This window comes from Peromyscus maniculatus, chromosome 19 (assembly GCF_049852395.1).
Source record: "Peromyscus maniculatus bairdii isolate BWxNUB_F1_BW_parent chromosome 19, HU_Pman_BW_mat_3.1, whole genome shotgun sequence".
In the NCBI taxonomy this organism is placed as follows: Eukaryota; Metazoa; Chordata; class Mammalia; order Rodentia; family Cricetidae; genus Peromyscus; species Peromyscus maniculatus.
Window position 1 is genome coordinate 68858974 of NC_134870.1, and position 27488 is coordinate 68886461.

Here is a 27488-nt window from a genome sequence, read left to right on the forward strand (position 1 = left end):
GTGAAGACTGGGTGTAGCCTGTACCATTGGAAAGTAATAAAAAACAGAAACTCCGTGGGTCTGGCATGATCTCCGTCCTCCCTCCTGCACGCTCCAGCATCCCACTCACTCACTCACTCACTCACTCACTCACTCACTCACTCACTCTCTCACTCACTCACTCACTCACTCACTTACTTACACACTCACTCACTCACTCTCTCACTCACTCACTCACTCACTCACTCACTCACTCACTTACACACTCACTCACTCACTCTCTCACTCACACACTCACTCACCAGTCAGTGCCCTCAGCCAGATACCGGGGCTGAGGTGTCTGCAGTTGGTGGCCAAAGTCAAAGCTGGGGTGGAGGCGGTGGGGGTGAACAGACACTCGATCCTGACTCCGCCTGCACAGAAAGAAAGAAACCTTTGTGTTAGAGGCTGCCTGGGCCAGCCAAGCTCCTAAAGCTCCGAGTGATGCTCCCTCCACCTACTGAGGATGCCCCCACTCTGCCATCCCCCACAGAAACTAAGGTTCCCAAACAACAAGGAATTTCCCAGGTGAGCAGAGACTGTTCCCCTGAATCCTCTCATCTGCTCTCACCATTCTCTTCTCTCTGCCACACTCTTCCTAGCTTCCAAGGCCCAGGTCAGAGTTCTCCTTCTCCAGGAAGACTTACTTCCCTGAACACCAAATCATGGCAGCCTTTCTCCTTGACTTCCCACAATACTGTCTGGCTGTCCCAGCCATGCCAGCCATCTAGTCACCAATGTTTGAGGACCTATCTGTCACCGAGCCTGAGTTTTCCCAAGCACCCTTAGGAATCAGTGAAGCCCTTTAGGTAGCTTGAGATGAAAAAAACCAAAAACCAACTATTTTCCTTTTCACTCTCTTAAAAACAAACAGTGGAACTTTCCAGAAACTTTGTGACATAGGACTCTTCAAGATCTAGTACAGAAGCAGACACAGGTCACTCCAGGTAGGGAAGCATGTAGGCCAACTGCAGATCTTCATTCACCTCTCCCTCCTCTCTCCAGATCCAATCCCTGGGTCTCATCCCCAGCTCTATAGCAGACCACCTGTTGTGGCTTCCCCTCACCTCTGTCCCATTCTGAGGGGACTAGCAGATCCTGGTGGGACACCCTGCTGTCCTCCCTCCTGTGGACCCCCTTAGCATCTCTCCCTAGCCCATCCCCATTTCTAAGGGTCAGCTCCTGACACCTAGAAACACATTTTACCTGGAACCCCCAGTGGCCACAGCTATCAGGATCCCAGAAGAATTTCCTACCAGGCCACACACAGCCACCACACTCTCCTAAGAACCAGAGAGGAAAAAGAACCCAAGGAACAAAACACTCAACATAGACAAGACCAGATATCAGCACCTAGAATTACAATCTTCACAAACCCAGATGCCTAGATACTAGTGTAAAAACAATCAGTAACAGGATGATATGTCTCCACTAGAGTCCAGCAACCCGACCACAGCAGGTCCTGAGAACTTCAAAACAGCTGACACACAAGACAAAGACCTTAAAACAGCCTTTATGCTTATGATAGAGGTCTTTAAAGAGGAAATTAATAAATTCCTCAAAGAATTCTATGAAAACACAAACAATGGAAAGAAAGGAAATAAAACCATTCAAGATCTGAAAGCAGAAACAGATTCAATTAAGAAAACCCAAACTGAGGGAATTCTAGAAATGAAAAATTTAGGAACTCAAACAGGAGACTCAGAGGCAAGCATCATGAACAGAATACAAGAGATGGAAGGGAAAAATCTCAGGCACTGAAGACACAATAGAAGAGATGAATACCTCACTCAAAGAAAATGTTAAATATAAAAAATCCTGTCACAAAACAACCAGGAAATCTGGGACATCCTGAAAGAATGAAATCTATGAATAATAGGAATAGAGGAAGAAGAAGAAATCCAGGTTAAAAGGTTCAGAAAATATTTTCAACAAAATCACAGAAGAAAATTCCCCTAACCTAAAGAAAGAGATGCCTATACAGGTACAAAAAGCATAGAGAACACCAAATAGACTGGACCAGAAAAAAAGTTGCCTTGGCACATAATAACCAAAACACTAAACATAGAGAAAAAAAGAAATAAAATTAAAAGCTACAAGGGGAAAAAGACCAAGTAACATATAAAGGTAGACCTATTAGAATTACATCTGACTTATTGATGGAGACTTTAAAAGTTCTATAAACACTAAGAGACTGCACATGCCAGCTCAGACTACTATACCCAGCAAAACTTTCAGTCATCATAGATGGAAAAAATAAGACATTCCATGATAAAACCAAATTTAAGCAATGTCTATCTACAAATCCAGCCTACAGAAAATGCTAAAAACAAAATGCCAACCTAAAGAGGTTAACCACATCCAAGAAATAAATAACCCCAGACTAGCAAATCAAACACACACACACACACACACACACACGCACACGCACACGCACACGCACATGCACACGCACACGCACACGCACGCACGCACGCACGCACGCACTCACGCACACATGCACACCAGGACAGTCAGAAACACATGGTGAAACCATGTCTTAAAAAGAGAAGAAATAAATTTATAGAATTGAATGAAAATGAATACTCAACATAACCAAACTTAGGGGACACAACGTAGAAGGTTCTAAGAGGCAAGTAAGTTTAGAGAACTAAAATGTCTACATTAAAAAAAAATTGGAGAGATCCCACTAGTAACTTAACAGCACACTAGAAAGCTCTAGAACAAAAAGAAATCACACTTAAAAGTAGTGGATGACAAGATATAATCAAACTCAGGGTTGGAGTCAATAAAATAGACATAAACAACAAATAAATAAAAAACACAATACAAAGAATTAATGAAACAAAGAGTTGGTTCGTTAAAAAAAATCATTATGACCGGCAAACCCTTATCCAAATTAAGGTAGAAAGAATATCCAAATTCATAAACTGAGAAATGAAAGGGGGAAAGGAGAACATTACAACAGACACTGAGGGAATCCAGATAATCATAAGGACACACTTTTAAAAATGTACTCCACTAAATTGGAAAATCTAAAAGAAATGGATCATTTTCTCAACAAATAACACTTACCAAAGTTAAATCAAGATCAGATAAGCAATTTAAACAGACTTATAACCCCTAGTGAAATAGAAGCAGTTATTAAAACTTTCCCAACCAAAAAAATCTCAGGGCCAAATGGTTTTGGCACAGAATTCTTTTAGACTTTCAAAGAAAAGCTAATGACAATACTTCTCAAATTATTTCACAAAATAGAAACAGAAGGAACATTGCCTAATTTATTTTATGAGGTCAGGGTTACCCTGACACCCAAATCACATAAAGACCTAACAGAGAAAAGGAATTGCAGACCAGTTTCCCTTATGAACATAGATGCAAATTTTTATAATAAAATACTTGCAAACTGAATCCAAGAACACACCATGATCATCCACTATGATCAAGTAGGCTTTATCCCAGAGATGCAGGGATGGTTCAACGTACATTTTTTAAAAATGTAATCCACAATATAAACAAACTGAAAGAAAAAAATTACATAATCATCTCATTAGATGTAGAAAAAGCCTTTGACAAAATCCAACATCCTTCATGATAAAAGTCCTGGAGAGATTAGAGATACAATGGACATACTTAAATGTAATAAAGGCAGTTTACAGCAATCCCCTAGCCAACATCAACTTAAATGGAAAGAAACTCAAAGCAATTTCATTAAAATCAGGAACAAGACAAGGTTGTCCACTTTCTTCATACATATTCAATATAGTATTTGAAGTCTTAGAATATAAGGCAACTGAAGGAGATCAAGAGGATACAAATTGGAAAGTAAGAAATCCAAGTATCTTTATTTGCAGATGATACAATAGGCTGAAATAATGACCCTAAAATTCCACCAGGAAACTCCTACAGCTGATAAACACTTTTAGCAAAGTAGCTGGGTACAAAATTGTTTGACAAAAATCAATAGCCCTCCTATATACAAATAGCAAATAGACTGAGAAAGAAATTAAGGAGAACAATACCTTTCACAACAGTCTCAAAAATGTAAAATATCTTAATGTAACTCTAACTAAGCTTATGTGATAAAAACCTTAAGACATTGAAGAAAGAAATTGAAGAAGATATCAGAAGATGGAAAGATGCGCATGGATCGGTAGGATTAATATGGTAAAAATGGTCATGCTACAAAAAGCAATCTACAAATTCAAAATTCCACAAAATTCTTCACAGATCTTGAAAGGATAATTTTCAGCTTCATATGGAAACACACACACACACACACACACACACACACACACACAAAAAAAAAAAAAAAAAAAAAAAAAAAAAACCAGAAAATACAAAATAATCCTGAATAATAAAGAACTGCAGGAGCTATCCATATCCCTGATTTCAAATTGTACTACAGAGCTATAATAATAAAAACAGAAGAATACTGGCACAAAAACAGACACATTGATCAATGGAATTGAATGAAGACCCCAGACATAAGTGCACACACCTATGGACACCTGACTTTTTATAAAGAAGCCAGAAATACACACTGGAAAAAAGACATCATCTTCAACAAATGGTGTTGATAACTGGGGATGTCTGCATGTAGATGAATGTAGATAGATTCATATTTATCATCCTGCACAAAACTCAGTTCCAAGAGAATCAAGAACTGCAACATAAGGGTTGGAGATATGGCTCAGCTGTTAAAGGCTAGGCTCACAACCAAAAATAAAAGAACTGCAACATAAAACCAGATACACTGAACCTGACAGAAGAGAAAATGGGGAACGGCCTTGAACCCATTGGCACAGGAGACAACTTCCTGAACAGAACACCAATAGCACAGGCACTAAGATCAACAATTAATAAATGAGACCTCATGAAACTGAAAAGCTACTGTAAAGCAAAGGACACTATTTTTTGGACAAAGCAGTAGCCTATAGAATGGAAAAAGACTTTTTTTTTCAATTATACATTAGAAAGAGAGCTAATATCCAAAATATATAAAGAACTCACACACACAAAAAAAAACACAACTAGTTATCAAGAAAAAATTCCAATTAAAAATGGGTACAGATCTAAGCAGAATTCTCAGTAAAGGAAACTCGAAGGCTGAGAAACACTTAAATGTTCAACATCCATAAGTCATCAAGGAAATGCAAATCAAAACTACTTTGAGATTCCATCTCATACCAGTCAGAGTGGCTAAGATCAACAAAACAAGTGACAGCGCATGCTGGTGAGGATGTGGAGTAAGGGGAACACTCCTCCATTGCTGGTGGGAGTGCAAACTTGTACAGTCACTATGGAAATGAGTGTGGTGGTTCGTCAGGAAGCTGGGAATCAATCTACCTCAAGATCCTGGTATACCACTCTTGGGCATATACCCAAAGGATGCTGCATCATACCACAGAGACATTTGCTCAGCCATGTTCATAGCAGCTTTGTTCATAATAGCCAGAAATTGGAAACAAACTAGATGTCTCTCAACAGAAGAATGGATAAAGAAAAGGTGGTACATTTACACACACACACACACACACACACACACACACACACACACACACACACACAGACTTTGGAACACACAGCTCTAAAGGGACCCTGAGGAAGAGTAGGGGGAAAGGGTTGAGGAGCTGGAGGGGATGGAAGACACCAGGAGAACAAGGCCCTCAAATCAACATGATCAAAGCTCGTATGAACTCACAAACTGAGGCAGCGTGCACAGAGCCTGACTGGGTCTGCACTACCACATATGTATTATGGCTTCCAGGTTAGTATTCTTATGGGATTCTTGAGTGGGTCTCTGATCCTTTGTCTTTTCTTAGGCTCTTTTGTTCCTGCTGTTGTTCCAATTCTGACTTATTTTTTGTTTTATCTTATTACATTTTATTATATTATATTATTATCCCTTAGAAGCCTGTTTGTTTTCTAATGAGAGACAGAAAGGGAATGGGGAGGAACTGGGAGGAGTAGAGGGAAGGGAAACCGTAATCGGGATATATGATATGAGAAAAAAAAATCTATTTTCAATAAAAGGAAAATAATTAAAAATTAAAAAGAGAACATTTTACAAATTTAGCACGAGGAGTCTATTGTTATTTTTAATGAATTAATAGATACTTTAAAATTTCTAACTTGGTAAACCCATATAAGCAGAGGTTCTTCGCAGTCATTAACTTTTGAGTGTGAAAAGGGCCCTGAAACCCAGAAGACTGAGAGGCACCCAGCTGTGCTCATCCATTTCTTCTTCTTCTTTACAGCTGAGGCTCAGAGAAGGGTACTGACTCGCCACATCAGGACATTTGATCACTGTTAATTTAATTCGGTTTCATGGTGTACAGCCAGTCTCCAACTTTAGCCTCCAACTAGACGTTGGCCCTTTGGAGGCTAGAGCTAGAACCAGTCATATACCTTTGGTATTCTGGTATGGTTTGGGGAAAATCAGAATCAGGCCACCATGAGAGCTGGAAGGGACTTGAGAAACCTTTAGTCAAATCTCTTATGCTGCAAACATTCACTGTTTGGTAAGCGTCACTGCTTACCAAGCCGCTGACCCTGAACCTGGGTGATGTGAGGAGTCATAGTAGACTCTGACCTGAATGAATGCCACTAAGTGAGGCAAAAGCCACCCCCTGAAGAACCACTTGCGACAGCATCCAAAGTTGAAGTAAGCCCTGTCCCAGCCCTTCCCCCTCCGCGGCCCCGCCCTCTCTCCTCGGCCCCGCCCCTGCCGACCTGGGATGCGAAACGAGCCTGCGGTGCTGAGCTTCCAGGAGCTGCTGCTGCAGCAGGTATTGCTGGTGCAGGGCCTGAGGTAGGAAGGAGGGACCTGTGACGTCCTGGAACTGCAGGGTGGGCAGCGGGGTCAGCGACTGGTGCAGCGCGCCGCTGTGCTGGTGGGCCGGGGCCATGTGGGCGCTGAGGCCCGGCTGCGACTGCACGGGGTGGGCCAGCGGGAAGTCCGGGGCTAGCTGCTGCGGCTGCGGGGGACCCAGGTGGAAGTGGCGGCAGGAGGTAGCGTGAGGATGCTGAGACCTTTGAAAGGGGGCACCTGTAGAGGCAAAAGACAAAGAGGTCTCGGTGAGGACCTGCAAAGGGCTCTCTCACCTGAGCAGGGGGTCCCCGCCCCTGGGCAACCTGGAGCTGGTGAAAGGCCAGACCTTCCCAACACCCAAAGATGGTGTGCCACCATCTTTAACGCTCCCAAGTAAAGGTTCTGGGTGCGTTAGCAGGGGAAGAGTGTTTGTTTTCATGAACACAGAAGCAGCCTTTTTATAAATAGCACACGTGTTAAAGGGGTTTAACGGCCCCTAAAGCCGGCTTGGCTTTCTTGAATTAGACTCTTTCCATGCAATTTTTTTATGTGCACGTAGAGAAAATTCAGGGCGACTTAGCCAAGTCCTGGTTTTACGGAACAAGTTCTAGTCCATCATAAGCAGCTGAAATTTTGTGTTGCAGTTTTAAACTAGGAGGGATCACAGAAAATGACCTTTTAAAATACCGATCAAGCCTGGCGTTGTTGGCTCAGGCCTTTAATCCCAGAACTCGGGAGGCAGACACCAGCCTGGGCTACATAGTGAGTTCTAGGACAGTCAAGGCTATGTAGAAATGACCTTGTCTCAAAAAAGGGGGTAGGGGGACAAAATAAAAAAGTTTAGTCAAAAAATAAAATATCAATCTGTTTACTATAAAATTAGACTTTACTTAGAAGCAAACAAATCCAGGTATAAACTGGACTCCAGTTATATCTAACTGAGGCTCCAGTATTTTGTGAATAGAATTGAGTTTAATCACAAAGTTTTGCAGATGCCCAGAAGGACAACACAGCATCAGCACTAGAGAAGTCCTCCCACGAGGCAGCCAGCAGAGTTGACGCTACAGAAAGACCCTCAGGGGAATTCCTGTTAAAACTGATAGATTCAGCCAAGTGGTGGTGGTGCACACCTTTAATCCAAGCACTTGGAAGGCAGAGGCAGGCGGATCTCTGTGAGTTCAAGGCCAGCCTGGTCTACAAAGTGAGTTCCGGGACAGCCAGGACTAAACAGAGAAAACTTCTCTCAAAAAAAACAAAAACAAAACACACACACACACACACACACACACACACACACACACACACACACACACACACACAAACACCTAGTAGATTCAACACACATCTGTCTCTTCCCCAGACTCACTGACGTAAGAGCAGAAGGGTAAGAAAAAGGTAGAGAAAGAGGCAACAGGAGAGGTGACATCAGCAGACAACAGATGTCAGCAGAATTTGGAAAGCAGATGGAGGAATTAGCAAAACTGAGAAATCGGAAACCTAGCACCTACCAAAGGGTCAAGGTCAGTCAACCAGCGGTAGGCAGATGCCCTGTGAGGCTGAAGGGCCAGGAATGGAGGCAGCAGCTGCTTTGGAAGGCAGAGACAGCATGAGACTAAGAGAGGGAAGCTAGGCCTGCTCCCTGGGCAGCTACAGGCACAGCTCCTCCCCTTTCCTAGTCTCCCGGAAAGGTCCCAGTGCATGGGGGAGGGACACTGGGCACAGAGGCAGGACCAGGTGAAGATCTACCCAAGTCGATGGGACTTTGGAACCCCACTTTCTTCTGTCCCCAGATATGAGAGCTCTGCCCTCAACACAGGTACGCCGGGCTGGAAGCTGGGGCTGCTTCTCTCAAAGGAAGTCGTTGGCCCCGGAAGTGCCCTACAGGTGCTTGTGGTTCAGAACACCCCAATAAAATGCCTAGCTCCCCAGCAGCCTCTGTATCCTGAAGCCCACTCGCTGGAAAGTTATTTCTCCTGTGTGTGCACAGAGCTTCTAAACAACGTTTAGTGACCTACTCTGACGTAATCAGGCTGCCCAAGGGAGACCAGTCTTTGGAAGAAGGCAAAAAGTGAAGGGAGAGAACATATCGACTTTGATATGAGAAAGAAAAAGAAAATCCAAGAGAAGAGAGATAATACAAGGACCAGAAAAAAAAATTTTCAATGTCTTTTGTGAAATAAGATATAGGATCTGTAACAACAGGAAGTGCTCTCACAAGGATCAGTGGCAAAGATGGGAAGAGCTTGGAAATTAAAATCACACGGGGTAAAATCTGGAGCTGAACAGGAGGGCCCTCCGGAGGGCAAGCCGAGAACACTTCCCAGGATGCAGATGAGACAGAACTCTGAACTTCACTTGTAAGGGAGAGGACAGCGGAGATACTGAGGAGAGGATTATGGGGGAAACCTTTTAAGCAATACATCCCAGACGGAAGGTCTGCTTTTCCAGATAGGAAAGGTGGTCTCAGTGGCCAACAGTGGTGACAAGAACCGCACACTAGGACATACGATGAAATGTGCAATCAATAAAGACAGAGGCAGTTCTAGAACCCTCCGGAGGGAGAGTACACGGATCTGCAAACAGTCACAAGTTGAATATTAGATCATTAGATATTAGAAGATTAAAAATCCGTAGAGGCCCCAAGTGCCTTCCAGGTATTTGGGGCAGGACTTAGACACAAGTGCTGGGATTCTGTCTGAACAAACCATTAACCAACTGTGAGGGCCTGACAGGGTCTCGTGTAGCCCAGGCTAGCCTCTGTTGGAAAGAAGAAAGATGGAGTTATTTTGTTTTGTTTTGTTTTTTAACAGATATTGGTGAGACTAAAGCCAACTCTGCCACAGAACTGTGTGAGATACACACAGGTAATTTTAACTTTTCATATCAAAACAGGTAAAATTAAATTTTAACTCTCATAAATTAAAGAGTCAATAGAAATGAACTGATGTGAAATTGCCCTTCAGGTGAGCTTTATTGGGAGAGAGAGCCCTGCAACCATGGGGGCCATGACTGGGCTTGAAATGGGAGCACACAGGAAGAGATACAGCACCACTGCATAGGCAGCATTGTGGGACCTTCCAATCCCGAGAACTAAGAGCGCTTCTGACTCTTACAGGTATTCAAAAGGTGCACGGACTCCATATCGCATGGTCTAGCCTGGCCTACTTGCCAGGAATTAGAAGTCAGGGAGGCACTGTGGCTATGGTTTAAACTTGCCTTGGACTTGGACAGCTGAGAGGGGAAGGCTAGGCTTGCCCCACACACAGCCACCGCCCCAACACCCTCTGTGGAGGGCTGTGTGCTCTCAAGGCGCCTGCCAGCCCTTTGTCCTGAGGGGCAGACTGATGGGCAGAGAGAGGCAGCTGAAGGGTCTGTGAGCTCATTGTCCAGAACAGTAGTTCTAAACCTATGGGTCAGGACCCCTTTGATGGTCGCCTAGGACCATCTGCATCTCAGATATTTGCATCACCATTCACCACAGTAGCGGAACTACAGCTATGAAGCAACAACAAAATCAATTTCACGGTTGAGGGTCACCACAACATGGGGAACTGTGTTAAAGGGTCGCAGCATTAGGAAGGCTGAGAATCGCTGATCTAGAACTTACTGTGTTCAAGGATAACCTTGAACTCTTGATCCTCCTGCCTCTCTCTCCAGAGTGCTAGGATTATAGGTATGTGTGGTGGTATTGTGTTCCCCACAATATTGTGCACCCTAATAAACTTATCTGGGGTCAGAGACAGAACACACTAGATACAAACACTAGAAAATGGTGGCACACACGCCTTTAATCCTAGCATTCCAAAGGTAGAAATTCCTCTGGATCTCTGTGAGTTCAAGGCCACATTGGAAACGGCCAGGCATGGTGACACATGCCTTTAATCCCAGGAAGTGAGCCTTTAATCCCAGGAAGTGATGGCAAAAACAGAAAGATATATAAGGTGTGGAGACCAGAAACTAGAAGCATTTGACTGGTTAAGCATTTGGCTGGTTAAGCTTTTAGGCTTTGAGCAGCACAGTTCAGCTGAGATCCATTTTGGATGAGGACTCAGAAGCTTCCAGTCTGAGGAAACAGCATCAGCTGAGGAATTGGCAAGGTGACGTAGCTGTGGCTTGTTCTGCTTCTCTGATCTTCCAGCATTCACCCCAATACCTGGCTCCAGGTTTCTTTTTATTAATAAAACCTTTTAAGATTTCTGCTACATCTGGCGCCCAAGGTTCATGGTATGAATTAATGAAAAAGCTGCTTGCCTGTGGCCTTGTGGGCCCCAGCTTAGGCCCGAGCTACACTCAGGCGGTTGTGGTGGAGCACGCCGGTAGGATTTACTGAAGAAGGAAGAGGCAGGAGGATCCCGACTTTGAGGCCAGTCTAGGAGGCTTGCTAAGGAGAAGCTAAGGCCAGAGCCTAGCCACAAACGGTGGCAGCTGTGGGACTATGGAGGCATCGGCTGCTGCTCCAAGTTGCCAGCCTCTTCTCATCCTGTTGGTGACTGCAGTGATGCTGCTACCTAGGACGAAGGGTTTACTACTGCTGGTTCAGAGAAGAATTGCCAGGACCATGATGTTACAAGAAAGCATTGACAAAGGTCATTTTGGAAAAGTTTGGCAAGACAAATGGTGGAGAGAAATTGCTGTGAAGATTTTCTCTTCTAGGGAAAAACATTTGTGGTTCTGAGAGACAGACATTTATCAGACTGTGATTGCTCCAAATCACAGAGGAGGCAAAAAAAAAAAAAAAAAAAAATTGTGCAGGGAACCAAGACCACATGTAACTGCAACTTTGAAATCTTCAAAAATATGACAGGATCCCACAACAATGATTCCACATGGACTATGATAAAGCCATTAAGCTGATTAACACCACCAAAATATCGACTTTGAACTACAAACTGTTTAGGACAATTTTGAGATGGCTGGCTGAGATGATCCAGCCTGACAGACTACTTGAACAAGAACTCGAAACAAGCCCTGCACTTTCTCATTATGCAGCGACTGGACAAATGATACAGGACTTGACAATTAACCCCAAAATTTTCTTTTCAGGATTCCCTAAAGATGTCTTCACCCCCAGAAAGCAGGAAGTAATTTTAAGAAAACAATGCCCATATTCCCAAGAGGTGGGATGGGAGGTTTTTGGTCGTTTAATGAGTTTTGGATATTGTCATTGTTTATGATTGTTGGTTACAAGTTGTCAATTGTTAATGGTCAGAAAAAAAGCTGAACAAGGAGATCAGATTCAGAGTTTTTGTTTAAAAAAAAGATAAAGAAATAATAGGATAAATGGGTAGGTCACTGAATCTACACTAAAGAAAAAGGGGAAGATATAAAAATGACAAAAGGTAGATTACTGAATCTATTATGAAAAGAAAAAATACTTTTAAAAAGGAACTGCTTGTTTTAAATAAGAGAAGTAATGAAAATTTTTTTGTCTGAGTTTATTAAATGTTACTGGACTGGACATTGTTAATATATATAATGGAGTTTTTTGTCTGAATTGGTCAAATACAAATGGACTAGACATTATTTAGGTATTTATTACTTGTATATATGGTATATAGTTATTGTACTTTTGTATATAGTTTTTCTTATATTAGTTATAACTTTTTTCTTTTTATTAAAATAGAAAAGGGGAAATATGGTGATATTTTATTTGTACTGAAATGTGATTTTTTTTGTATGTTAATAAAGTTGCCTGGGGGTCAGAGCTAATAGCAAGCCATATCAGAAGTCTGGCAGTGGTAGCACACACCCTTAATCCCGATCACATGACAGGCAGATCTCTGTGTGTTCAAGGATACCACCAGCATGGAGACACACATCTTTAATCTCAATACCAACCATAGAAGACCTGGAGATCTGTACAGATGGGCAGTGACAAGGAGGTCATGTGGTTGGGTTTACAACCAATGAGAAGGCAGAATAGAAAGTCAATAAAAAGGACAAACACACAGGAAGTAGCTCTCTTGCTGAGGAGGACAGCAGCGGCAGTGAAGGGTAAGGTTTTTAGCTCTTAGCTATTGCTCTGACCTCTTGGGCTTTCATCTCTGCATTGGTTCTGTGTTTCTTATTTAACAAAACGGTTACATCTACAGGTATGCACCACCATGCCTGGTCCAAACATGAACCTTCTTTCCTCCTTCTGTAAGAGGTACTGACACATATTTAGAAAAAAAAAAAAGCAACGAATAGGAGGCCATACTCTGAAGAGGTGGGATATTCCCAAGCATACAGCTGCTCAGGACTCTGAACAGGCTGGGGAATCTGAAAGGTTGTCTGGGAAGAGGAAGATGGAAATAGTATTTGAAGGAATTGAATGAGACTTCTGTAAGAATTTGCATAAATACCATAAGAAGCAAGGCAGCCATGGGGGGGGGGGAGGGGGGGGGCGGTGATCATCTCCAGGGAAATAAAAAGTTATGCAAGCAAGTGTAATTATTACACACTACTTGGCTCAACAATGAACAATATATACTAGCCATAAAGCAAATAATAAGCTGTATTAGAACAAAAAATAGTGTGATGAACATAAGCAATGGTCAGGAATGTTAAACAAATAGCAATCTAATGGTTTAGTTTGAAATTTACATAATAATGTACATAATTTGGGAAGTAAATGCCCAGCTCAAAAGAGTTGGAAGTATAGGGCCCTGGGGAATTTGACTCCAGAGGAGAAAGTAGAGGCAGACGCTAGTTGTTTGGCTAAAGTTATCTCAGATTGCAGTTTGTAAACGATGCACATCTCATACATTTTTGCAACCTACATATTTGAAAAGTAATATGAAAATTTAAAAACAATTCCTGACTGACTCCAAGTCTATCAGAGAAGATTTGCCTAAAACATCAATTCCCATGAGCATCTGGATAAGTCAGGTCCCTCAGCCGTATGAATACTGGCTTCAGGGTATCCAGAGACTGGAGCCTGGGAGGGCAGACACTAGCTCCCCCTTCTCCAGCCTCCATCCATCATCACACACAGTAAGAGGAGGAGCGAGGCAGCAAGACCGAGGGAAAGAGGGCCCCGAAGAAGGAAGAAAAGGTGCCCTGAGAAGACTCAAGAGCAGAAGACAGGTGGGACTACCCAGGGAAGAAAGAAATGTTTGTTTTTAAAGGATATTGGTGAGACTAAAATCAGCTCTGCCATAGAATTATGTGAGACATACACAGGAAATTTTAAATTTTCACATCAAAAGAGACAGGTAACATTAAGTAGCATGTAAAAACATACCTAACGTGGTCTTTTAACATGCATTCAGTATAAGAGGGTTTTGACCTGTTTTCTGTCCTGTTTTTGCACAAGTCTCCACAGCTGGCTGTGTGTTTGCCCTTCCAATACCTCCCATCCAGTGTAGTCTGAGGTGTGTGGCTTCCCTGTGGACAGTGCAGCTATCAGGGAGAAGCCAACACCACAGAGCTCAGCCCTCCAGCCTTTCCCAGATGGTCTCCCCTCAGATGGGTTGGGGAGCCCTCTCCCTCCTACCTGTGAAACCCACACATCATAGCCTGGTGTTAAAGCTTCATCCTTCTAGTCCTCCTTAGTCCTGGATGGTGTGGATGGACGCTCAGTGGATGCCTGGAGGTCTGCCAGGTTACGGGAGGAAGTGAACGGGAAAACAGAGGGGCTAAGGGGCTGGGGCCCACTGAACTCAAACCTGCTTGACCTTGACGGAGACAGGGAGGAGTAGGGCGGCCCTGGATGAACCATGGGTTTAACAAGGGTCGGGCGGGGATAGTTCAGGCCAGCTGGCCAGTGTCTTCTACCCCTGCCCTGCTGGAGCCTGTCTTGCTGTCAGGAGCAGCCCTTGCCTCTCCCAATCCCACAGCCCCCGTCCCCCCCCCCTCCTTGAGGGGGGTTCACACTTCGGCAGCCTCTAGCGGGCACACGTGAAAGGGAAGACAGATGCTCATCTCCAGAACGCACAGTGTACTAAAGGAAGGTGAACTAAAGCGCCTGTCCAATAACACTAAATGCAAGCTTGACCTGCAGAGGACTCTTCTGCTGTGGGACCAGGCATTCCCAGTTCACCTCTATCCCCAGGGAGCTCCTGGGCCTCATCACCTACTCAGAAGTGCATAGAAGCTGGGAACACCCCAGCTAAGCCCCACGTCATGTAGTCTTCGTGGCAGTGCCGTGTAACAGCTGCTCACTTTGGTCTCCAAAACCAACAGCGAAACTCAGGGGAATGTGGAGTCTTTGACAAGCCAAAAGCCAGAGATATCGGAACAACCCTGACATCTCCAAGTCCCCCGCCCTTTAGTAGACAACCCACATTTTTTTCCCATTAGAGTCATTCCATCCCATTAAAAAATAATTTCCAGATGTCCCTGATTATTCTATGCATTTATCATATTTCCCCAGGGTTAAAATGCCACCAACTGAAAGATTCATCATGAACTAAATAACATTTCCAGTGAGTGAGGACATAAACAAAATAAACCCCACCATATTAAATAAACACATCAATTATAAGACACAAATTACTATCAGAAGGGGGAGAAATGTATGTCTTAGGATTGTGGAAATTGATGTTGACAATTACCACCTCTTGAGACTTGCCCAGGAGCGGTGTGACAGTCGGGGGCTGGGCCCAAGCGATGCAGGTGCAGGGCTGGGGGTGGGACGCTCAGGTCAGGCCTGAACAACTGGGACCAGGGGAGCCCACAGGTGTGTGGCTTACCTGCTGCTCGCCTGGTACACATGGGACACGAGACAGGTGTTCCAGAAGTGCCTAGGAACTGATTGCTTCATGCCTCCCAGGCAAGGAGCCCAAAGAAGGCAGCAGCTGGAGAGTGGGTGGATCTGAGGGCTGGAGAATCCACACAGCCCCAGTGGGGGGGAGGGAAAGAGGAGGGAGATGTGGAAAACACAGGGCCAAGGGCTTGTGGGAAGATAGACAACCAGGGCAAGCTCCCAAGTCTAAAAGGTCTGCTGATTTGCATAGGACACACCCCTCAGAGTGAGTGACAGATGGAGATTTAGGTCCAGATGTCTCCTAAAAGCCAAGGCGAGAAGACAGGGTGGAGCCAAAGGAGCTAGGACCCTTGACTAGCAATCAAAGAGGCTGTGGTCTGAATGTCTATATGTTCAAACCCCAACTCCCAGTGTGGTTGTATTAGGGGGTAGGGCCTTTGGGAGGTGATTAACTCTCATAAAGGGATTAATATCTTTTGAAAAGAGACCCCAGAGAGCTCGCTGGCCCTCCACAGTGTAAGGACACAGCTAGAAGGCACCATCCATGAAAAAGAGAGCCTTCCCCAGACACTGTGTCTGCCAGCGTCTTGACCTTGGACTGCCAGACTCCAGAATTGTGAGCAATAGATGTCTGTTCTTTACAAGTTACCCAGTTTATGGTATTTTGTTATAGTAGTCCAAGGGGTTCAGGATGGGCCTCCAATAGGGGACAGTTGTGACAGTTCATCTTTATTGTCAACTGATGCACTGAGAATCACCATGTACATAACCCTCTAGATTGGTTGTGAGGTATTAACCCAGATTGGCTTAATCGAGGTGAAAAGCCCCACCCTAAAAGTGGGTGGTGCCATTCCATAGGCTGGGGTCCTAGAATGAATAAAAAGGAGAGAAGAAAGCTGGGCACAGCATTTGTCTCTTTGTTTCCTGACTGTAAGCACAATGTTACCGGCCACCTCTGTTCAGACCATCATGTCTTCCCCTCCATGATAAACTGCATCCCCTTGAATTGTGAGCCCAAATAAACCGTTCCTTCCTAAATCACTTTTGTCGGGTATTTTGTTGCAGTAAAATAAGATAATTTAACTAATACCAGGGTGATGCAGAGACAGGAAGAGGGTACTTAGAGAATGCCCTGCTCTGTCTGAAGCCCTCTCAGAACTGTGGTCGAAGGCAGTGAGGTCAGAACTGGGCCTCGGTGGGAGTGGAAGAGCCCAGCTAAGACCAGAGTGCTCAGTGCTGGGGTCCCAGAAGACCAGCAGAAGTTCCTCCAGGGAAGACATACACAGAGAGATGGGGGGAGGGAGGGAGGGAGGAGAGGACAGTGAGTTCTTTCTACAGGCATTGACTCGCACTTTCAAAACTTCAGGGCTGAGACATACTGCATTCAAGTTCTCAAAGATGGAGCTTTCCTAGTGATAAATAACTTCTGCCCACAGACATGTCAGGCACAGGCCAGTCTAAAGTCTTGTGACAGACTGCCTAGCTGTCCTGGGCTAAACTTCCCCTGAACCCTCCCAGGGGTAGGTGCAAGACCCTGGGGGCATAGAGCAATACCCTGGGGACATGGAACAGGGAGGATGGGAACCAGACCCTCTAGGAGGGCCTCTGGGGAAGCTGGCAGCCTGTCCCTCCTGCTCAGGCTGGTTCTCAGGGTGTCCAGTTTCCTGCTGTCCCTAGCTCATCGACCCAGGTTACTCCCCACCAGCTCTGGGACAGAGCAAGGAGCGGGCACTGGAGCAGAACCCATGGAAGAGTGACATGGAGGTGAAGGCCAAAGACACCCCTCTGTAGAGGTAATGGTCTTATTAAATAAGAAGCACAGAGCCAAATTCAGAGTTAAAAACCCAAGAGGTCAGAGCAGTAGCTAAGAGCCGATACTAAAATCCTTTCTTACCCTTCACTGCTGCTGCCATCCTTTCCCTCAGAAAAAGGCCTACTTCCTGTGTGTCTGTCTTTTTATTGACTTTCTGTTCTGCCTTCTTATTGGTTGTAAACCCAACCACATGACCTCCCTCGTCACTGCCTGTCTATACAGACCTTTAGATCTCTATGGTTGGTATTGAGATTAAAGGCGTGTGTCTCCATGCTGGCTGTATCCTTGAACTCACAGAGATCTGCCTAGCTCTGCCTCCCAAGTGTTGGGATTATAGGCATGAGCCACTACCGCCCAGCTTCTGCTATGGCTTGCTAGTAGCTCTGAACCCCTGGCGACTTTATTTATTAACATACAAATAAAATCACATTTCAGTACAAATAAAATATCACCATACCCCTCCCCAGAGGCACCATGCTGGTACAGACAGCAGACAGGGCCAGCCGCAGGGAGAGAAAGGCCCTGCTTCATTTATGGAGCTTTATGTACTCTGTTTTGTAAAGCTTACACAAGCAACTGAGAGACCAGGTCCTCACAGAGCCAATGTCTACAGAGACCTTGGCAAGTCACTTCCAAGGACAGGCCATTCTGGTGTTAGGGTTCCATCTAAGAGGTCAGGGCACCTCTCTTCACGGTCACAGTGGACCTCTCTGGGCCTCATTTGGACTTGTGGCATGTGTATCCCCCAAATGAGTACCTTTTAACCAGGTCTCTCCCTCATTCACAGAAAAGCTAAGCAGAAGACATGGGAAGGTTCTGATGAACCCAATACTTGGTGGCCTCCAGGCCCCAGAGCTGGACGGACCTGACCTAGTCCCATGCCACCATCCCCTGCTGAGACGAGCATCTGACACTGTGAGGTGGTTACACACAGTGAGAGGCGGGGAAAGCCTGTATTCCAGGGGCCACTACCTCATCTTCCTAAAACCCACGTTCTGAGCATTCTATTGCCACCAAGCTCTCTCCTTGCTCCTCTCTCTGCCTGTGCCATCTTCTCTCTCATCTTTCAGGTTCCCTCCCAACCCCCCCACCCCCCCACCCCCACACTACCCACCCCCAGGGTCCTTGCTTGCCTCTGGGCTCTCTATGACTGCTCTGTATCCCAGACAGTGACACCTTCCCTCCTAAGCTGTCATATCCTGTCCACCCTTGACTACCAGGGCAGACAGACGACAAGTGTCCTTGGATCCCTCCAAGCTCTTCGCTAATCTTGAAATCAGCCTTGGGCTTGACTTGTGGGGTTCACCTGCTGTACTTGGCATTTGTTTGAACAAGAACTTCACCTCCAATGAAAGCTGTTAAATGATTGTTTTCAGGGCAAATGGCATTTGGCAGTTGTACTTTATCTTTAGAGGCTTAGACACATTTGATGAGGGAACAGGGAATAAGAGAAGGGAGGAGAGGGAAAAGCAAGGGGGTAGGAAAAGGGAAGGAAGGAGAAAAACCTCCATTATTTTAGAGAAAGTGAGGATTAGGTGGCCAGCTGGTAAGGAAATCAATTCTTCATGATACTGTCAACAATTCCAACTAAATGAGGCCAAGATGGTGAGGCCTTCCCTCCAAAGATGAGGAAGGGCCTTGAGTCCACAAAAGCTGGCATGGTATGTCTTAGGGCTCTCTGACACTGGAACTAGACTTTAGATACGCTGAGTCCTGGTGTGCTGTGCCCTGCCTGTCCCAGAAGCCCTCCTCCCTCTACAGAATCCTCATACACTCACCCATGTCCACACATGATCATCCCAGAGATGAGTCCTCCTGCAGACCTGGCTGCTGAACAGGAATGGCCTGCCTGGGCCCTGGGGGCCCCACCTCCCCTTCCCTTTCCCATGCATTTCCCAAGCTCTCCTAGGAATACGTCTATTCCGGCCTAAGGAAGTAACTGTGAGTTGGCGACGCATCTGCCTCTCGACGTCATGTGGAAAGATGTAGAGGTGCCACGGGATGGCACACAGTGTGATGGCGTAGACTATGATGGTCAACAGCTCCAGGCCCTTTCTCTGGCCTGAGATCAGGGACAAGTTCAAGAGCATGACAAAATGAGAGCCTCTCTACCATGACAAATTGTACTGGATCTCCAGAAATCCCCACCGAAAAGGCTTCAAGGCCTTGCCTTTAACAGAGTTTAACTGATAGAAAGGCAGAAGTGTCTTGAGTTCTGGGAACCATTCAGAAACCTTATATTAAGAAGGACATTCATGAACCGACCCCTGATAGTGGGGAGTGGGGTTGTGAGGCTACTCAAATGATGTGGCAGGAGAAATAGATGAAAATCTAGTTGTAAGCCGGGAAGAAGTCAGAGCCATCATCAAAGAAAAAGACAAAGCCCTTCTGACAGGGAGATCTGGGTCCACATCAGGAGGGGCTTTGTCCCCCAAAGTTCCTGACCACTGAAGATGCCACAGAGAAGGGAGTGAGTGCCAGCTGGGGGAATGCTTTCTGGGCTTTCCTGCATTATTCTACCCCCTGCTCCAATTTTTGTGTGTAGGTTGATCATAGGTGAAGTTGCCAACTGGTCAACCCCAAGTACAACGGCCTTGGTGCTGGGGGAGGATACAAGGAGCTGAGCGGTAGGGAGAGGAGACCGAGGTCCTCAGGGGTTGAAGGCCTGGCACATGAGCCACAGTACAAGGAGATGCAAGGCCCTCTTCAGAGCTCCTCAATACCGATTCCAGGAGCCTCCTATTCCTGGGACAATACAGTCTGCAATCCTGTTTCCTATATTCTGACAGCATCCTGGGAGACGTTCAGATTGGACTCCTTAGGATAAGGGAATGTATCCCTTGTGATTCATTCAGAAGCAGATGCTTGGGGAAGTGCCACAGGAGAGAGGAGGAAGGGTACCCAGTGGAGAGTTGTGAATGACAGCCTGGGAGTCTGGGGTACATTTGTAAGTAACTACTTGACTACAGCCAGGCAAACTGGAGATGAAGGAAATGGAAGTGGGTCATCTGCCCAGAACCCAGCTGCCTAGGCCCCTCTTCCAGGCTCCCTCACCTCCAGGTAGCTTTCTTCAGCTATTCCGCTCTGATCAGCCCTAAGAGACCTATTTCCAGGCTGAGCCTCTTGGGCGGCCAGATGTCTGCTCTCCTCCTTTTCAATATTTCGGTTGCCTGTCCAATGGAGGCTTAGACAGGAAGTGATATGCCCAAAGGGGTCCTTTGCAGCCCGGAGCAGCTTTGTGATGCTTCCCCTGGGCCAGTCTTTGATCTCTGATGAAAAGCTCAGCTTCTCCCAGGGAGCTGGATTCCTTCTCTCAGAATGTTGCAGGGAGGGGACTGTGCAGTCTGAGGGAACCGATTTGTCCATGGTTTTTGAGGCAATTAAGCAGCAGGCTTCCAGCTAGCAGCAAGGACCAATGTCGTGACTCCATTTGCCCCATGGGCCAGGAGAGAGGGAGTATAGAGAGGTGGGTGGTCAGAGACAGGATGTAAACACAGAAAAGAAAACATCCTTTCCCCATTTAAAGCCATTAAGATGTCTGCAAGCACTCATTGCCACTACAGACACAGCAGAACACTTTCTGGAAAGCATCTGGAGTCCAAAGACCATGCTTCGTGAGGATAGAACGAGGTCTGCCTCATTCACCTGGCAACAGATACCAACACACACAAAAGCCCCACTCAATGAAGAGATGAGTGAGAACATACGGACGAATGTGTGTAGGAAGCAGCATTGGGTTACAGATTTCAGGAGAGTTCAAGTCAATGCCTCCCTACATTTGAGCCCTGTGTGGATTTGTAGATGTCCCGGGGGAATGACAATCATTCAAATAGATACAGGCAGGGAGACTAGCCTTGAAGAAATGCAGAAAGAAAGACCATTCTTTGCAGCGAGCATAGAGTCATGTGACCAGTCCACGAAGCATCGGTCAGTGTGAGTCACCATCAACTAGCCCAGAGAAAGAAGTGCTTTCAGAGCCAGAGAGGAAGCTCCCTGCTGCCACCATGGCACAGGTAGAAGGCCTATTCCACAAAGGCATTAGTTGGTATTGTGGTTTAGAGGTGATGTCACCCCAAAGCCTCATGTTCCCAAGGCGACGTTCAGAAACAGGACTCTAAGGAAGAGCTTGGGTCACGAGTGTCTAAACTCATCAGTGGATTTTTCCACTGCTGGATTCATAATTGGAGAGATGACTGGGAGGTGTGGAAACTGTGGTAGGTGGGGCCTGAATGGAGGAAGCGAATTGCTGGAAGGGGGTTTGTCTTTGAGGGCTCTATCTTGTGCCCAGCCTCTGGCTGCTTCCTAGCTGACATGAGATGAGTGGCCTCTGTCGTGTGCTCGTGTGTCTCTGGTGTTCTGTCTCCCTTCAAGCCCAAAGCAATGGAGCAAAGCAACTGTGAATGGAAATCTCTGAAACCATGTGCCAATAAATAAGCTTTTCCCGCCTTAAGGTATTTTTCTCAGACATTTGTCACAACAATGGAGTGCCAGCACAGTCAACTTACATAAATAAATCAGAAAGTCTTCTCAGGTCATGAGTTCAGAGAATTTCCTAACTTATATCCTTTAATAAAGACTCAAGCTAAGGCTGCATGGTGGTGGTGCAGGCCTTTAATCCCTGCACTCGGGAGGCAGAAGCAGGCAGATCTCTGTGAGTTCAAGGCCAGCCTGGGCTACAGAGCGAGTTCCAGGACAGCCAGAGCTACACAGTGAATAGTGAAATCCTGTCTCAAAAAAACAAAAGAAATGTGTGTGTGGGGGGGGGGAGGAATGAGGGGGGGGATGAGAGGGGGGGATGAGAGGGGGGGACGGGGACTCAATAATATTCTTTAGAAAAAGGGAAACCTCCAAACCCAACATCTTCCAGATGTGTTCACTTTGCATAAACATAAACTGGGTGCCCAGAGCAGTGGAGCAAGTTCCCTATGGAGGCTGCCGAGCATGGCTTATACACACCCAGGCCAAACTGACCCGTGTGGACAGGACGAACAACAACATCCTCCCTTGGCCTCTGCTGCTCCCAGAGAATTCTGACTCAGATCACTGCTCCTCTCTTGGCCTGGATCTGACCACTGTGCAGTGATGAAGAAGGGTGGCGGAGATGAACTCTGGGGGTGGCTTTTCTCAGGGGCATCTGTTTCAAGAGATCATGTTCTGGGATTTCAGACAATAGCCTGGTGAAGCGCTGCTGTTCCGGCCTCCCTATCTTCCCAAAAATACAGCTGAGGGGTGGCTGGGTATCTGCTTGCCTTTGGAGGGAGCCAGAGTCAGTGAAATTCCCAACCAGTACCTTCCTGGGATCCTCCATCTAGCACTCCAGTGTGTGTGTGTGTGTGTGTGTGTGTGTGTGTGTGTGTGTGTGTGTGTGTGTGTGTGTGTGTGTGTTTGTGTGTTTCTGTGTCTGTATGTCTCTGTGTGTAGGAGAGAGAGACACAGAGACACAGAGAAAGGATGTTTGTGCAAATAAAAAGAGGAAAAGAGAAAGGAAGGTGGGAGAGAGATAAGGTTATAAAGAACAGGAAGGGAGATAATAAAAGAGAGAGAGAGAAGGGAGGGAGGGAGACGGGAGAGGGAAAAGGATACCTGGGAACCAGAGAGCTGAAGGTTTCTCGCAGCTGGCAGATCCCGGAGGCCAGTCTTGCAGCAAGGCCCATTTCTGGTCCTCTCATGTGACTCCCTCAGCCCTTTGGCTGTCCCTGGTTTGTACCGTGACTAGCCCTGTCTTACCTTTTCCCAAGCAGACCTGTGTTAGCTGGATCTTGTTGCCTCTGCTAACCATTTAGAATCCTACGTAGTTGTTTCAGGCCAGCATCCCTTCCACCAAGTCACCCACCTGGACCAAGAAGTCCCTCATGGCCAGCTTTCCTGCTCCCATGCAGGAAAGCCCTCAGGAGAATAAGTGGGGCAGATACCTTCTTATCTCTGGTTCCAGCTTCTGATCTTCAGGGTGAGCCCTTGGCATTCTGTCTGTCTGAGGTGACAGAGTAACACTATGATGGATGTCCCACCAAGGAGAAACATTTTCAGCCTCCATTGGGCTAGCCCAGAGCTACCTGCAGGCACTGAGCTCGGGAGCCTTCCTGGAACTGGAGCTACCCCAATATTGTGAGAGCATCTATTCCTCTCTGCCAACCCCCCTTTCAGTCCAGCAGACAGCAGTCTGCCAACAACAGCACCCCAAGCCGGCACCACCTTAGGGGAGACCCAGGGACTCCACTCTGGGGAGCCATGGTGCTGTAAGTGCATCTCCAATAGAGCCAAAAACTCAGGGAGGAGATTGTTGCTTTGGATTAACCACTAATGCTCTCATCCATTTTCAGAGTGGAGATGTGTGAAAGAGGGTAATACATTAAATCCCTACTGTGCAGGGTGGGGGGTTGGAAACCATGGCAACCAACACCAAATGAGGTAGCAGGGCTGGAGCACAAAGCCTTGTTCCGCCCCAGCAGCTGGGGCGCCAACAAAGTGCATAACAGCTCTCTCTGGGTCACACTGTCATGCCACAAAATTAGGTGTCACTCACAACTTGACTTGCTCATTCAGAATAATAAGGTTATAAAGAACAGGAGGGATGTGATTACATGCCTACTATGTGCAAGCATTCTTCTAGGTGTAAGGAGTTCCAGCCACAAGCAAAACAGTCAAAACCCTTGGTCCTGAGGAAACGTGGTCTCCTACAGCGCTCCAGTGGTTGCCACATGAGAAAGGTGGCTAGTTCAACAATAAGCAATGCATAGACCAGACTCCAGAGACTTAATATGAACTTATGTAAAAACAAAACAAAAAAAAAACCTCTTTAAATTGATTACATGTTCAAATTCTATTTTAGATACAGTAAATAGTGCATATTATTAAAAATAACTTCACCTGTTTCTTTTTATTTTTATGTGGTTGCTAGAAAAGTTTAAATTACAAAAGAGTCTTGTATTCTATCTTCAAGGGCTGTGGTCTAGACACTGAATAAATCCAGGAGAATTTAAGTCACTTATTGATGATGGTGGTGATGGTAGCTATACAAAGACCGAAAGTAGGGAAGGATGAGCTAAGGGACATCCAGTTGTAAACAGGTTGGCCAGGAAAGCCTTCGCTGGGAAGGTACCTTTTGCATTAAGAAAAAAAAAAAAAAAAAAAGAATGAGGCAGCTGACTAAGCAGGAAGATAACCAAGCAGAGGCAGATGGACTATGCGTGCAAATGCTCCATGGTGAGGGTAGTCCTGGAGACATACGAGATGTGTATGGTGGGATTTCAGTGAGACAAATCTTGGTGGTGGGCATCGGATCATTCAGGACCTTATTGATTATACGTATTGACTTCCACTCTGAATTCGATTAGGAGCCAAGAAATGAAAGAATGTAACTGTCTCCAAGGGAAAAACAGCAACTGAACAGGAGGTGATGGTTTCTTGGGCCAGGGCAGTAATTCTGCAGAAGGAGCAAGGACTGGCTGGGTCCAAAATATTCTGTTCTAGGTAGAAGGAGGCGGTTTTACATGCGGATTCAACACAGAACATGAAAGACAGAGGACAAAGAGAATTCCTGATCTCTTTGCTTGAGCAACTAAAACTATGGTATAGCTGATATTGCAAACATGGCCGCCACCTCCCACATGGTCACCCACCGCGGCTCCTCCTGTCAAGAACTATTTCCTATCTCTTGAAGCTAGCTTGGTCACGTGACTGACTTAGGCCAAGAAAACATAGCAGAAGTGACCCCATGCCAATTCTGAGCCTAGACCTCAAAAGACTTTGAAGTTGTCTCTGTCTCTCACTATGTCGTCTGTCTCTCTCCTCACTCCCCGCTCAGCCACCACCACGAACATGAGCACAGGCTAACCACTGCACGATGAGAGGTCACGTGAGGCAGACTGTCCTAGCTGAGTCCGCCCTAAGCCAGTCTGCCGTAGTTGTTTAGCAGCTGAGCACAGATGTATAGGTAGGCCCAGATAAGATTGAAACGACTTCCTAGATGAACCAAGTCCAAGCAAGTTGAACAAATAGTGTTTCTTCCTAGGTCAAACTTAACCATTCTGATGATATTGCCATTTAGTGAGGTGGAGACTACGTTTTGAGTTCTGTCCTAATTGGTCTGAGCATTACATTAATCTAAATATTTAGTAAAAGCCTCATCTTCATCTTCTCTCCCTGAAACACCCAGATAATCCTCAAGATGGAGCTAGATGGCAGATGGGGTAGGTGAGTGGATGAACAAGATGGATGGATGGATGGATGGATGGATGGATGGATGGATGGATGGATGGATGGATAGATGAATGGATAGATGGGTGGGTGGATGGTGTATGAGTAAATAGATGGGTAGATGGATGGATTGTAGGTGAGTTGGATGGATGGATAAAGGGATAGTGGGTGAGTTGATGAATGGATGGGAGAATGGACGGATGGCAGGTTAGTGGATGAATGGCAAGTGAGTGTATGGATGGATGAGAGAATGGACGGATGGCAGGTGGGTGGATGAATGGATGGGAGGATGGATGGGAAGATGGATGGATGGAAAGTGGGTAGATGAATAGATGGGAGGATGGATGGATGGCAGGTAGGTAGATGAATGGATGGGAGGATGGATGGATGGCAGGTGGGTGGATGGATAAAGGGAAGGATGGGTGGTGGATGGTTTACTAATTGGATCTCTGATCCCTAGGGCCCTATCACCCTTCTCCTGACAGAGGGAGAAGGGCACATCTTGTCTCTCTGCCCACTGCTCTCTTGAATTTGCTGATAGCCCTTGATTTCCTAGAACCTTTAGGATGGAACTCATGAGCTAACAAGGAAGTGTGAAACCTGCGGATCCCCGTGTTTTCTTTAGAACATCAAGTACTGACTTTTAGCTTGTTTTGACATCCCACACCCGGCCTCTCCCAGGAAAATCAATTGTTTTGAATTTTTCTCCCTCTCCACCCCCACGCCATGTTAATTAGCAGCAAAAATGCCAGCAGCAAAGTCAAGAAGGATGAGGACACAGCCTAGTGGGGGGCAGCCAGCGGCCCAGCACTGGGCTCCCTAACTCTCCCTTGCACTCTGGTTTTAGCGCTCTCCGCACTGTTTCCTGCCTGCATGCTCAACCTCCCACCCTGGTATTTCAGCTCCCCTGTAAACTTGCTGCTGTCCCTCTGTGGTGGCCTCGTAATGGCATTGGATCACTTGACGTCTTAGAAAGCTTCCGCAGCTCTGCCCCACAGCTATCCAAGGCAGACCAGCCCTATTTCAAGGACAAGATAGAGGCTCATGGGGTCAGAGATATGAAGCCTGGGTCAGGGACTTGAAGCCTGTGGGTCTGGTTCCAAGCCTGCCTTTCATTCCCTGTTGGCACTGTCAAACCTGTGTTCTGTGTAACAGGTATGCTGCTGGGGGGCTCCTGGAGACAGTTGCTGGGGGATCACGGTTGAATCCTGATAGATCAAGGTCAGCCGAGCACCAGTAGGGAGGACTCTCCCCAAACTGCTCCAGCACAGTGGAGTGATCTGACTTCTGCCCCCTCCCCGCCCCATTCTCTGGGCATAGGCTCCAGATGTTTTTGCAGTTGTGGGATGTCCCTGAGCCTAGAATAAAGGTCCAGCAGGAAGTGTAGCTTAGATGAGGCCCTGATCATTCTCCTGCAGCCCTGGGTGTCTGTCCTGGCTTCCCAATTACAATGTTATGACAGCATAAAATGGACCCCAAGCAAAGCCGATGTCTGCAGCCTCCTTCCCACCCTTCCGCTGAGGCAAGGGGAGCCCTGGGGGTCCTGATTCCACAAGCTGTATATGACCTTCTGAACTCAGGGGGTGGGGGTGAAAGTATATGTGGTGTGTGTGTGTGTGTGTGTGTGTGTGTGTGTGTGTGTGTGTGTGTACACAAACAGAAAGTGGATGGCCTGAGCATCCACCCATCCCATGAGACAGTCACCCTGCTTATTGGCAATGCCTACAGAATCCTAGGTTTCTAAGCCAAGGACTTTTGGGTTCTTAGATGGGGTCTCATTATATAGCCCACACAGGTCTGGAACTCACAGTCTTCCGCCTTAGCCTCCTGAGTCCTGGGGGTACAGGCTGTGCCGCTGTACCTGGCTCCAATAACGTTTTAATTAAGCAACTGCTCTATGCCAGCACAATATAGAGGCTTCCTTGAAGACATGTCAGACTCTATCTGCCTGGGAAGTC

The 27488-nt window shown here is 46.1% G+C and overlaps 1 protein-coding gene across 1 annotated transcript in view; it reads right to left on the reverse strand.

Annotated features, from left to right (window-relative positions):
* Positions 1-27488, reverse strand: part of Ark2c (arkadia (RNF111) C-terminal like ring finger ubiquitin ligase 2C) — a 108801-nt gene that overhangs the window by 14720 nt on the left and 66593 nt on the right. Inside the window, exons 2-3 of the mRNA XM_076555552.1 lie at positions 6754-7069; positions 282-392 (exon numbers count right to left, since the gene is read on the reverse strand). Coding sequence (XP_076411667.1) covers positions 282-392; positions 6754-7069 — 427 coding nt within the window. The remainder of the gene's footprint in view (positions 1-281; positions 393-6753; positions 7070-27488) is intronic.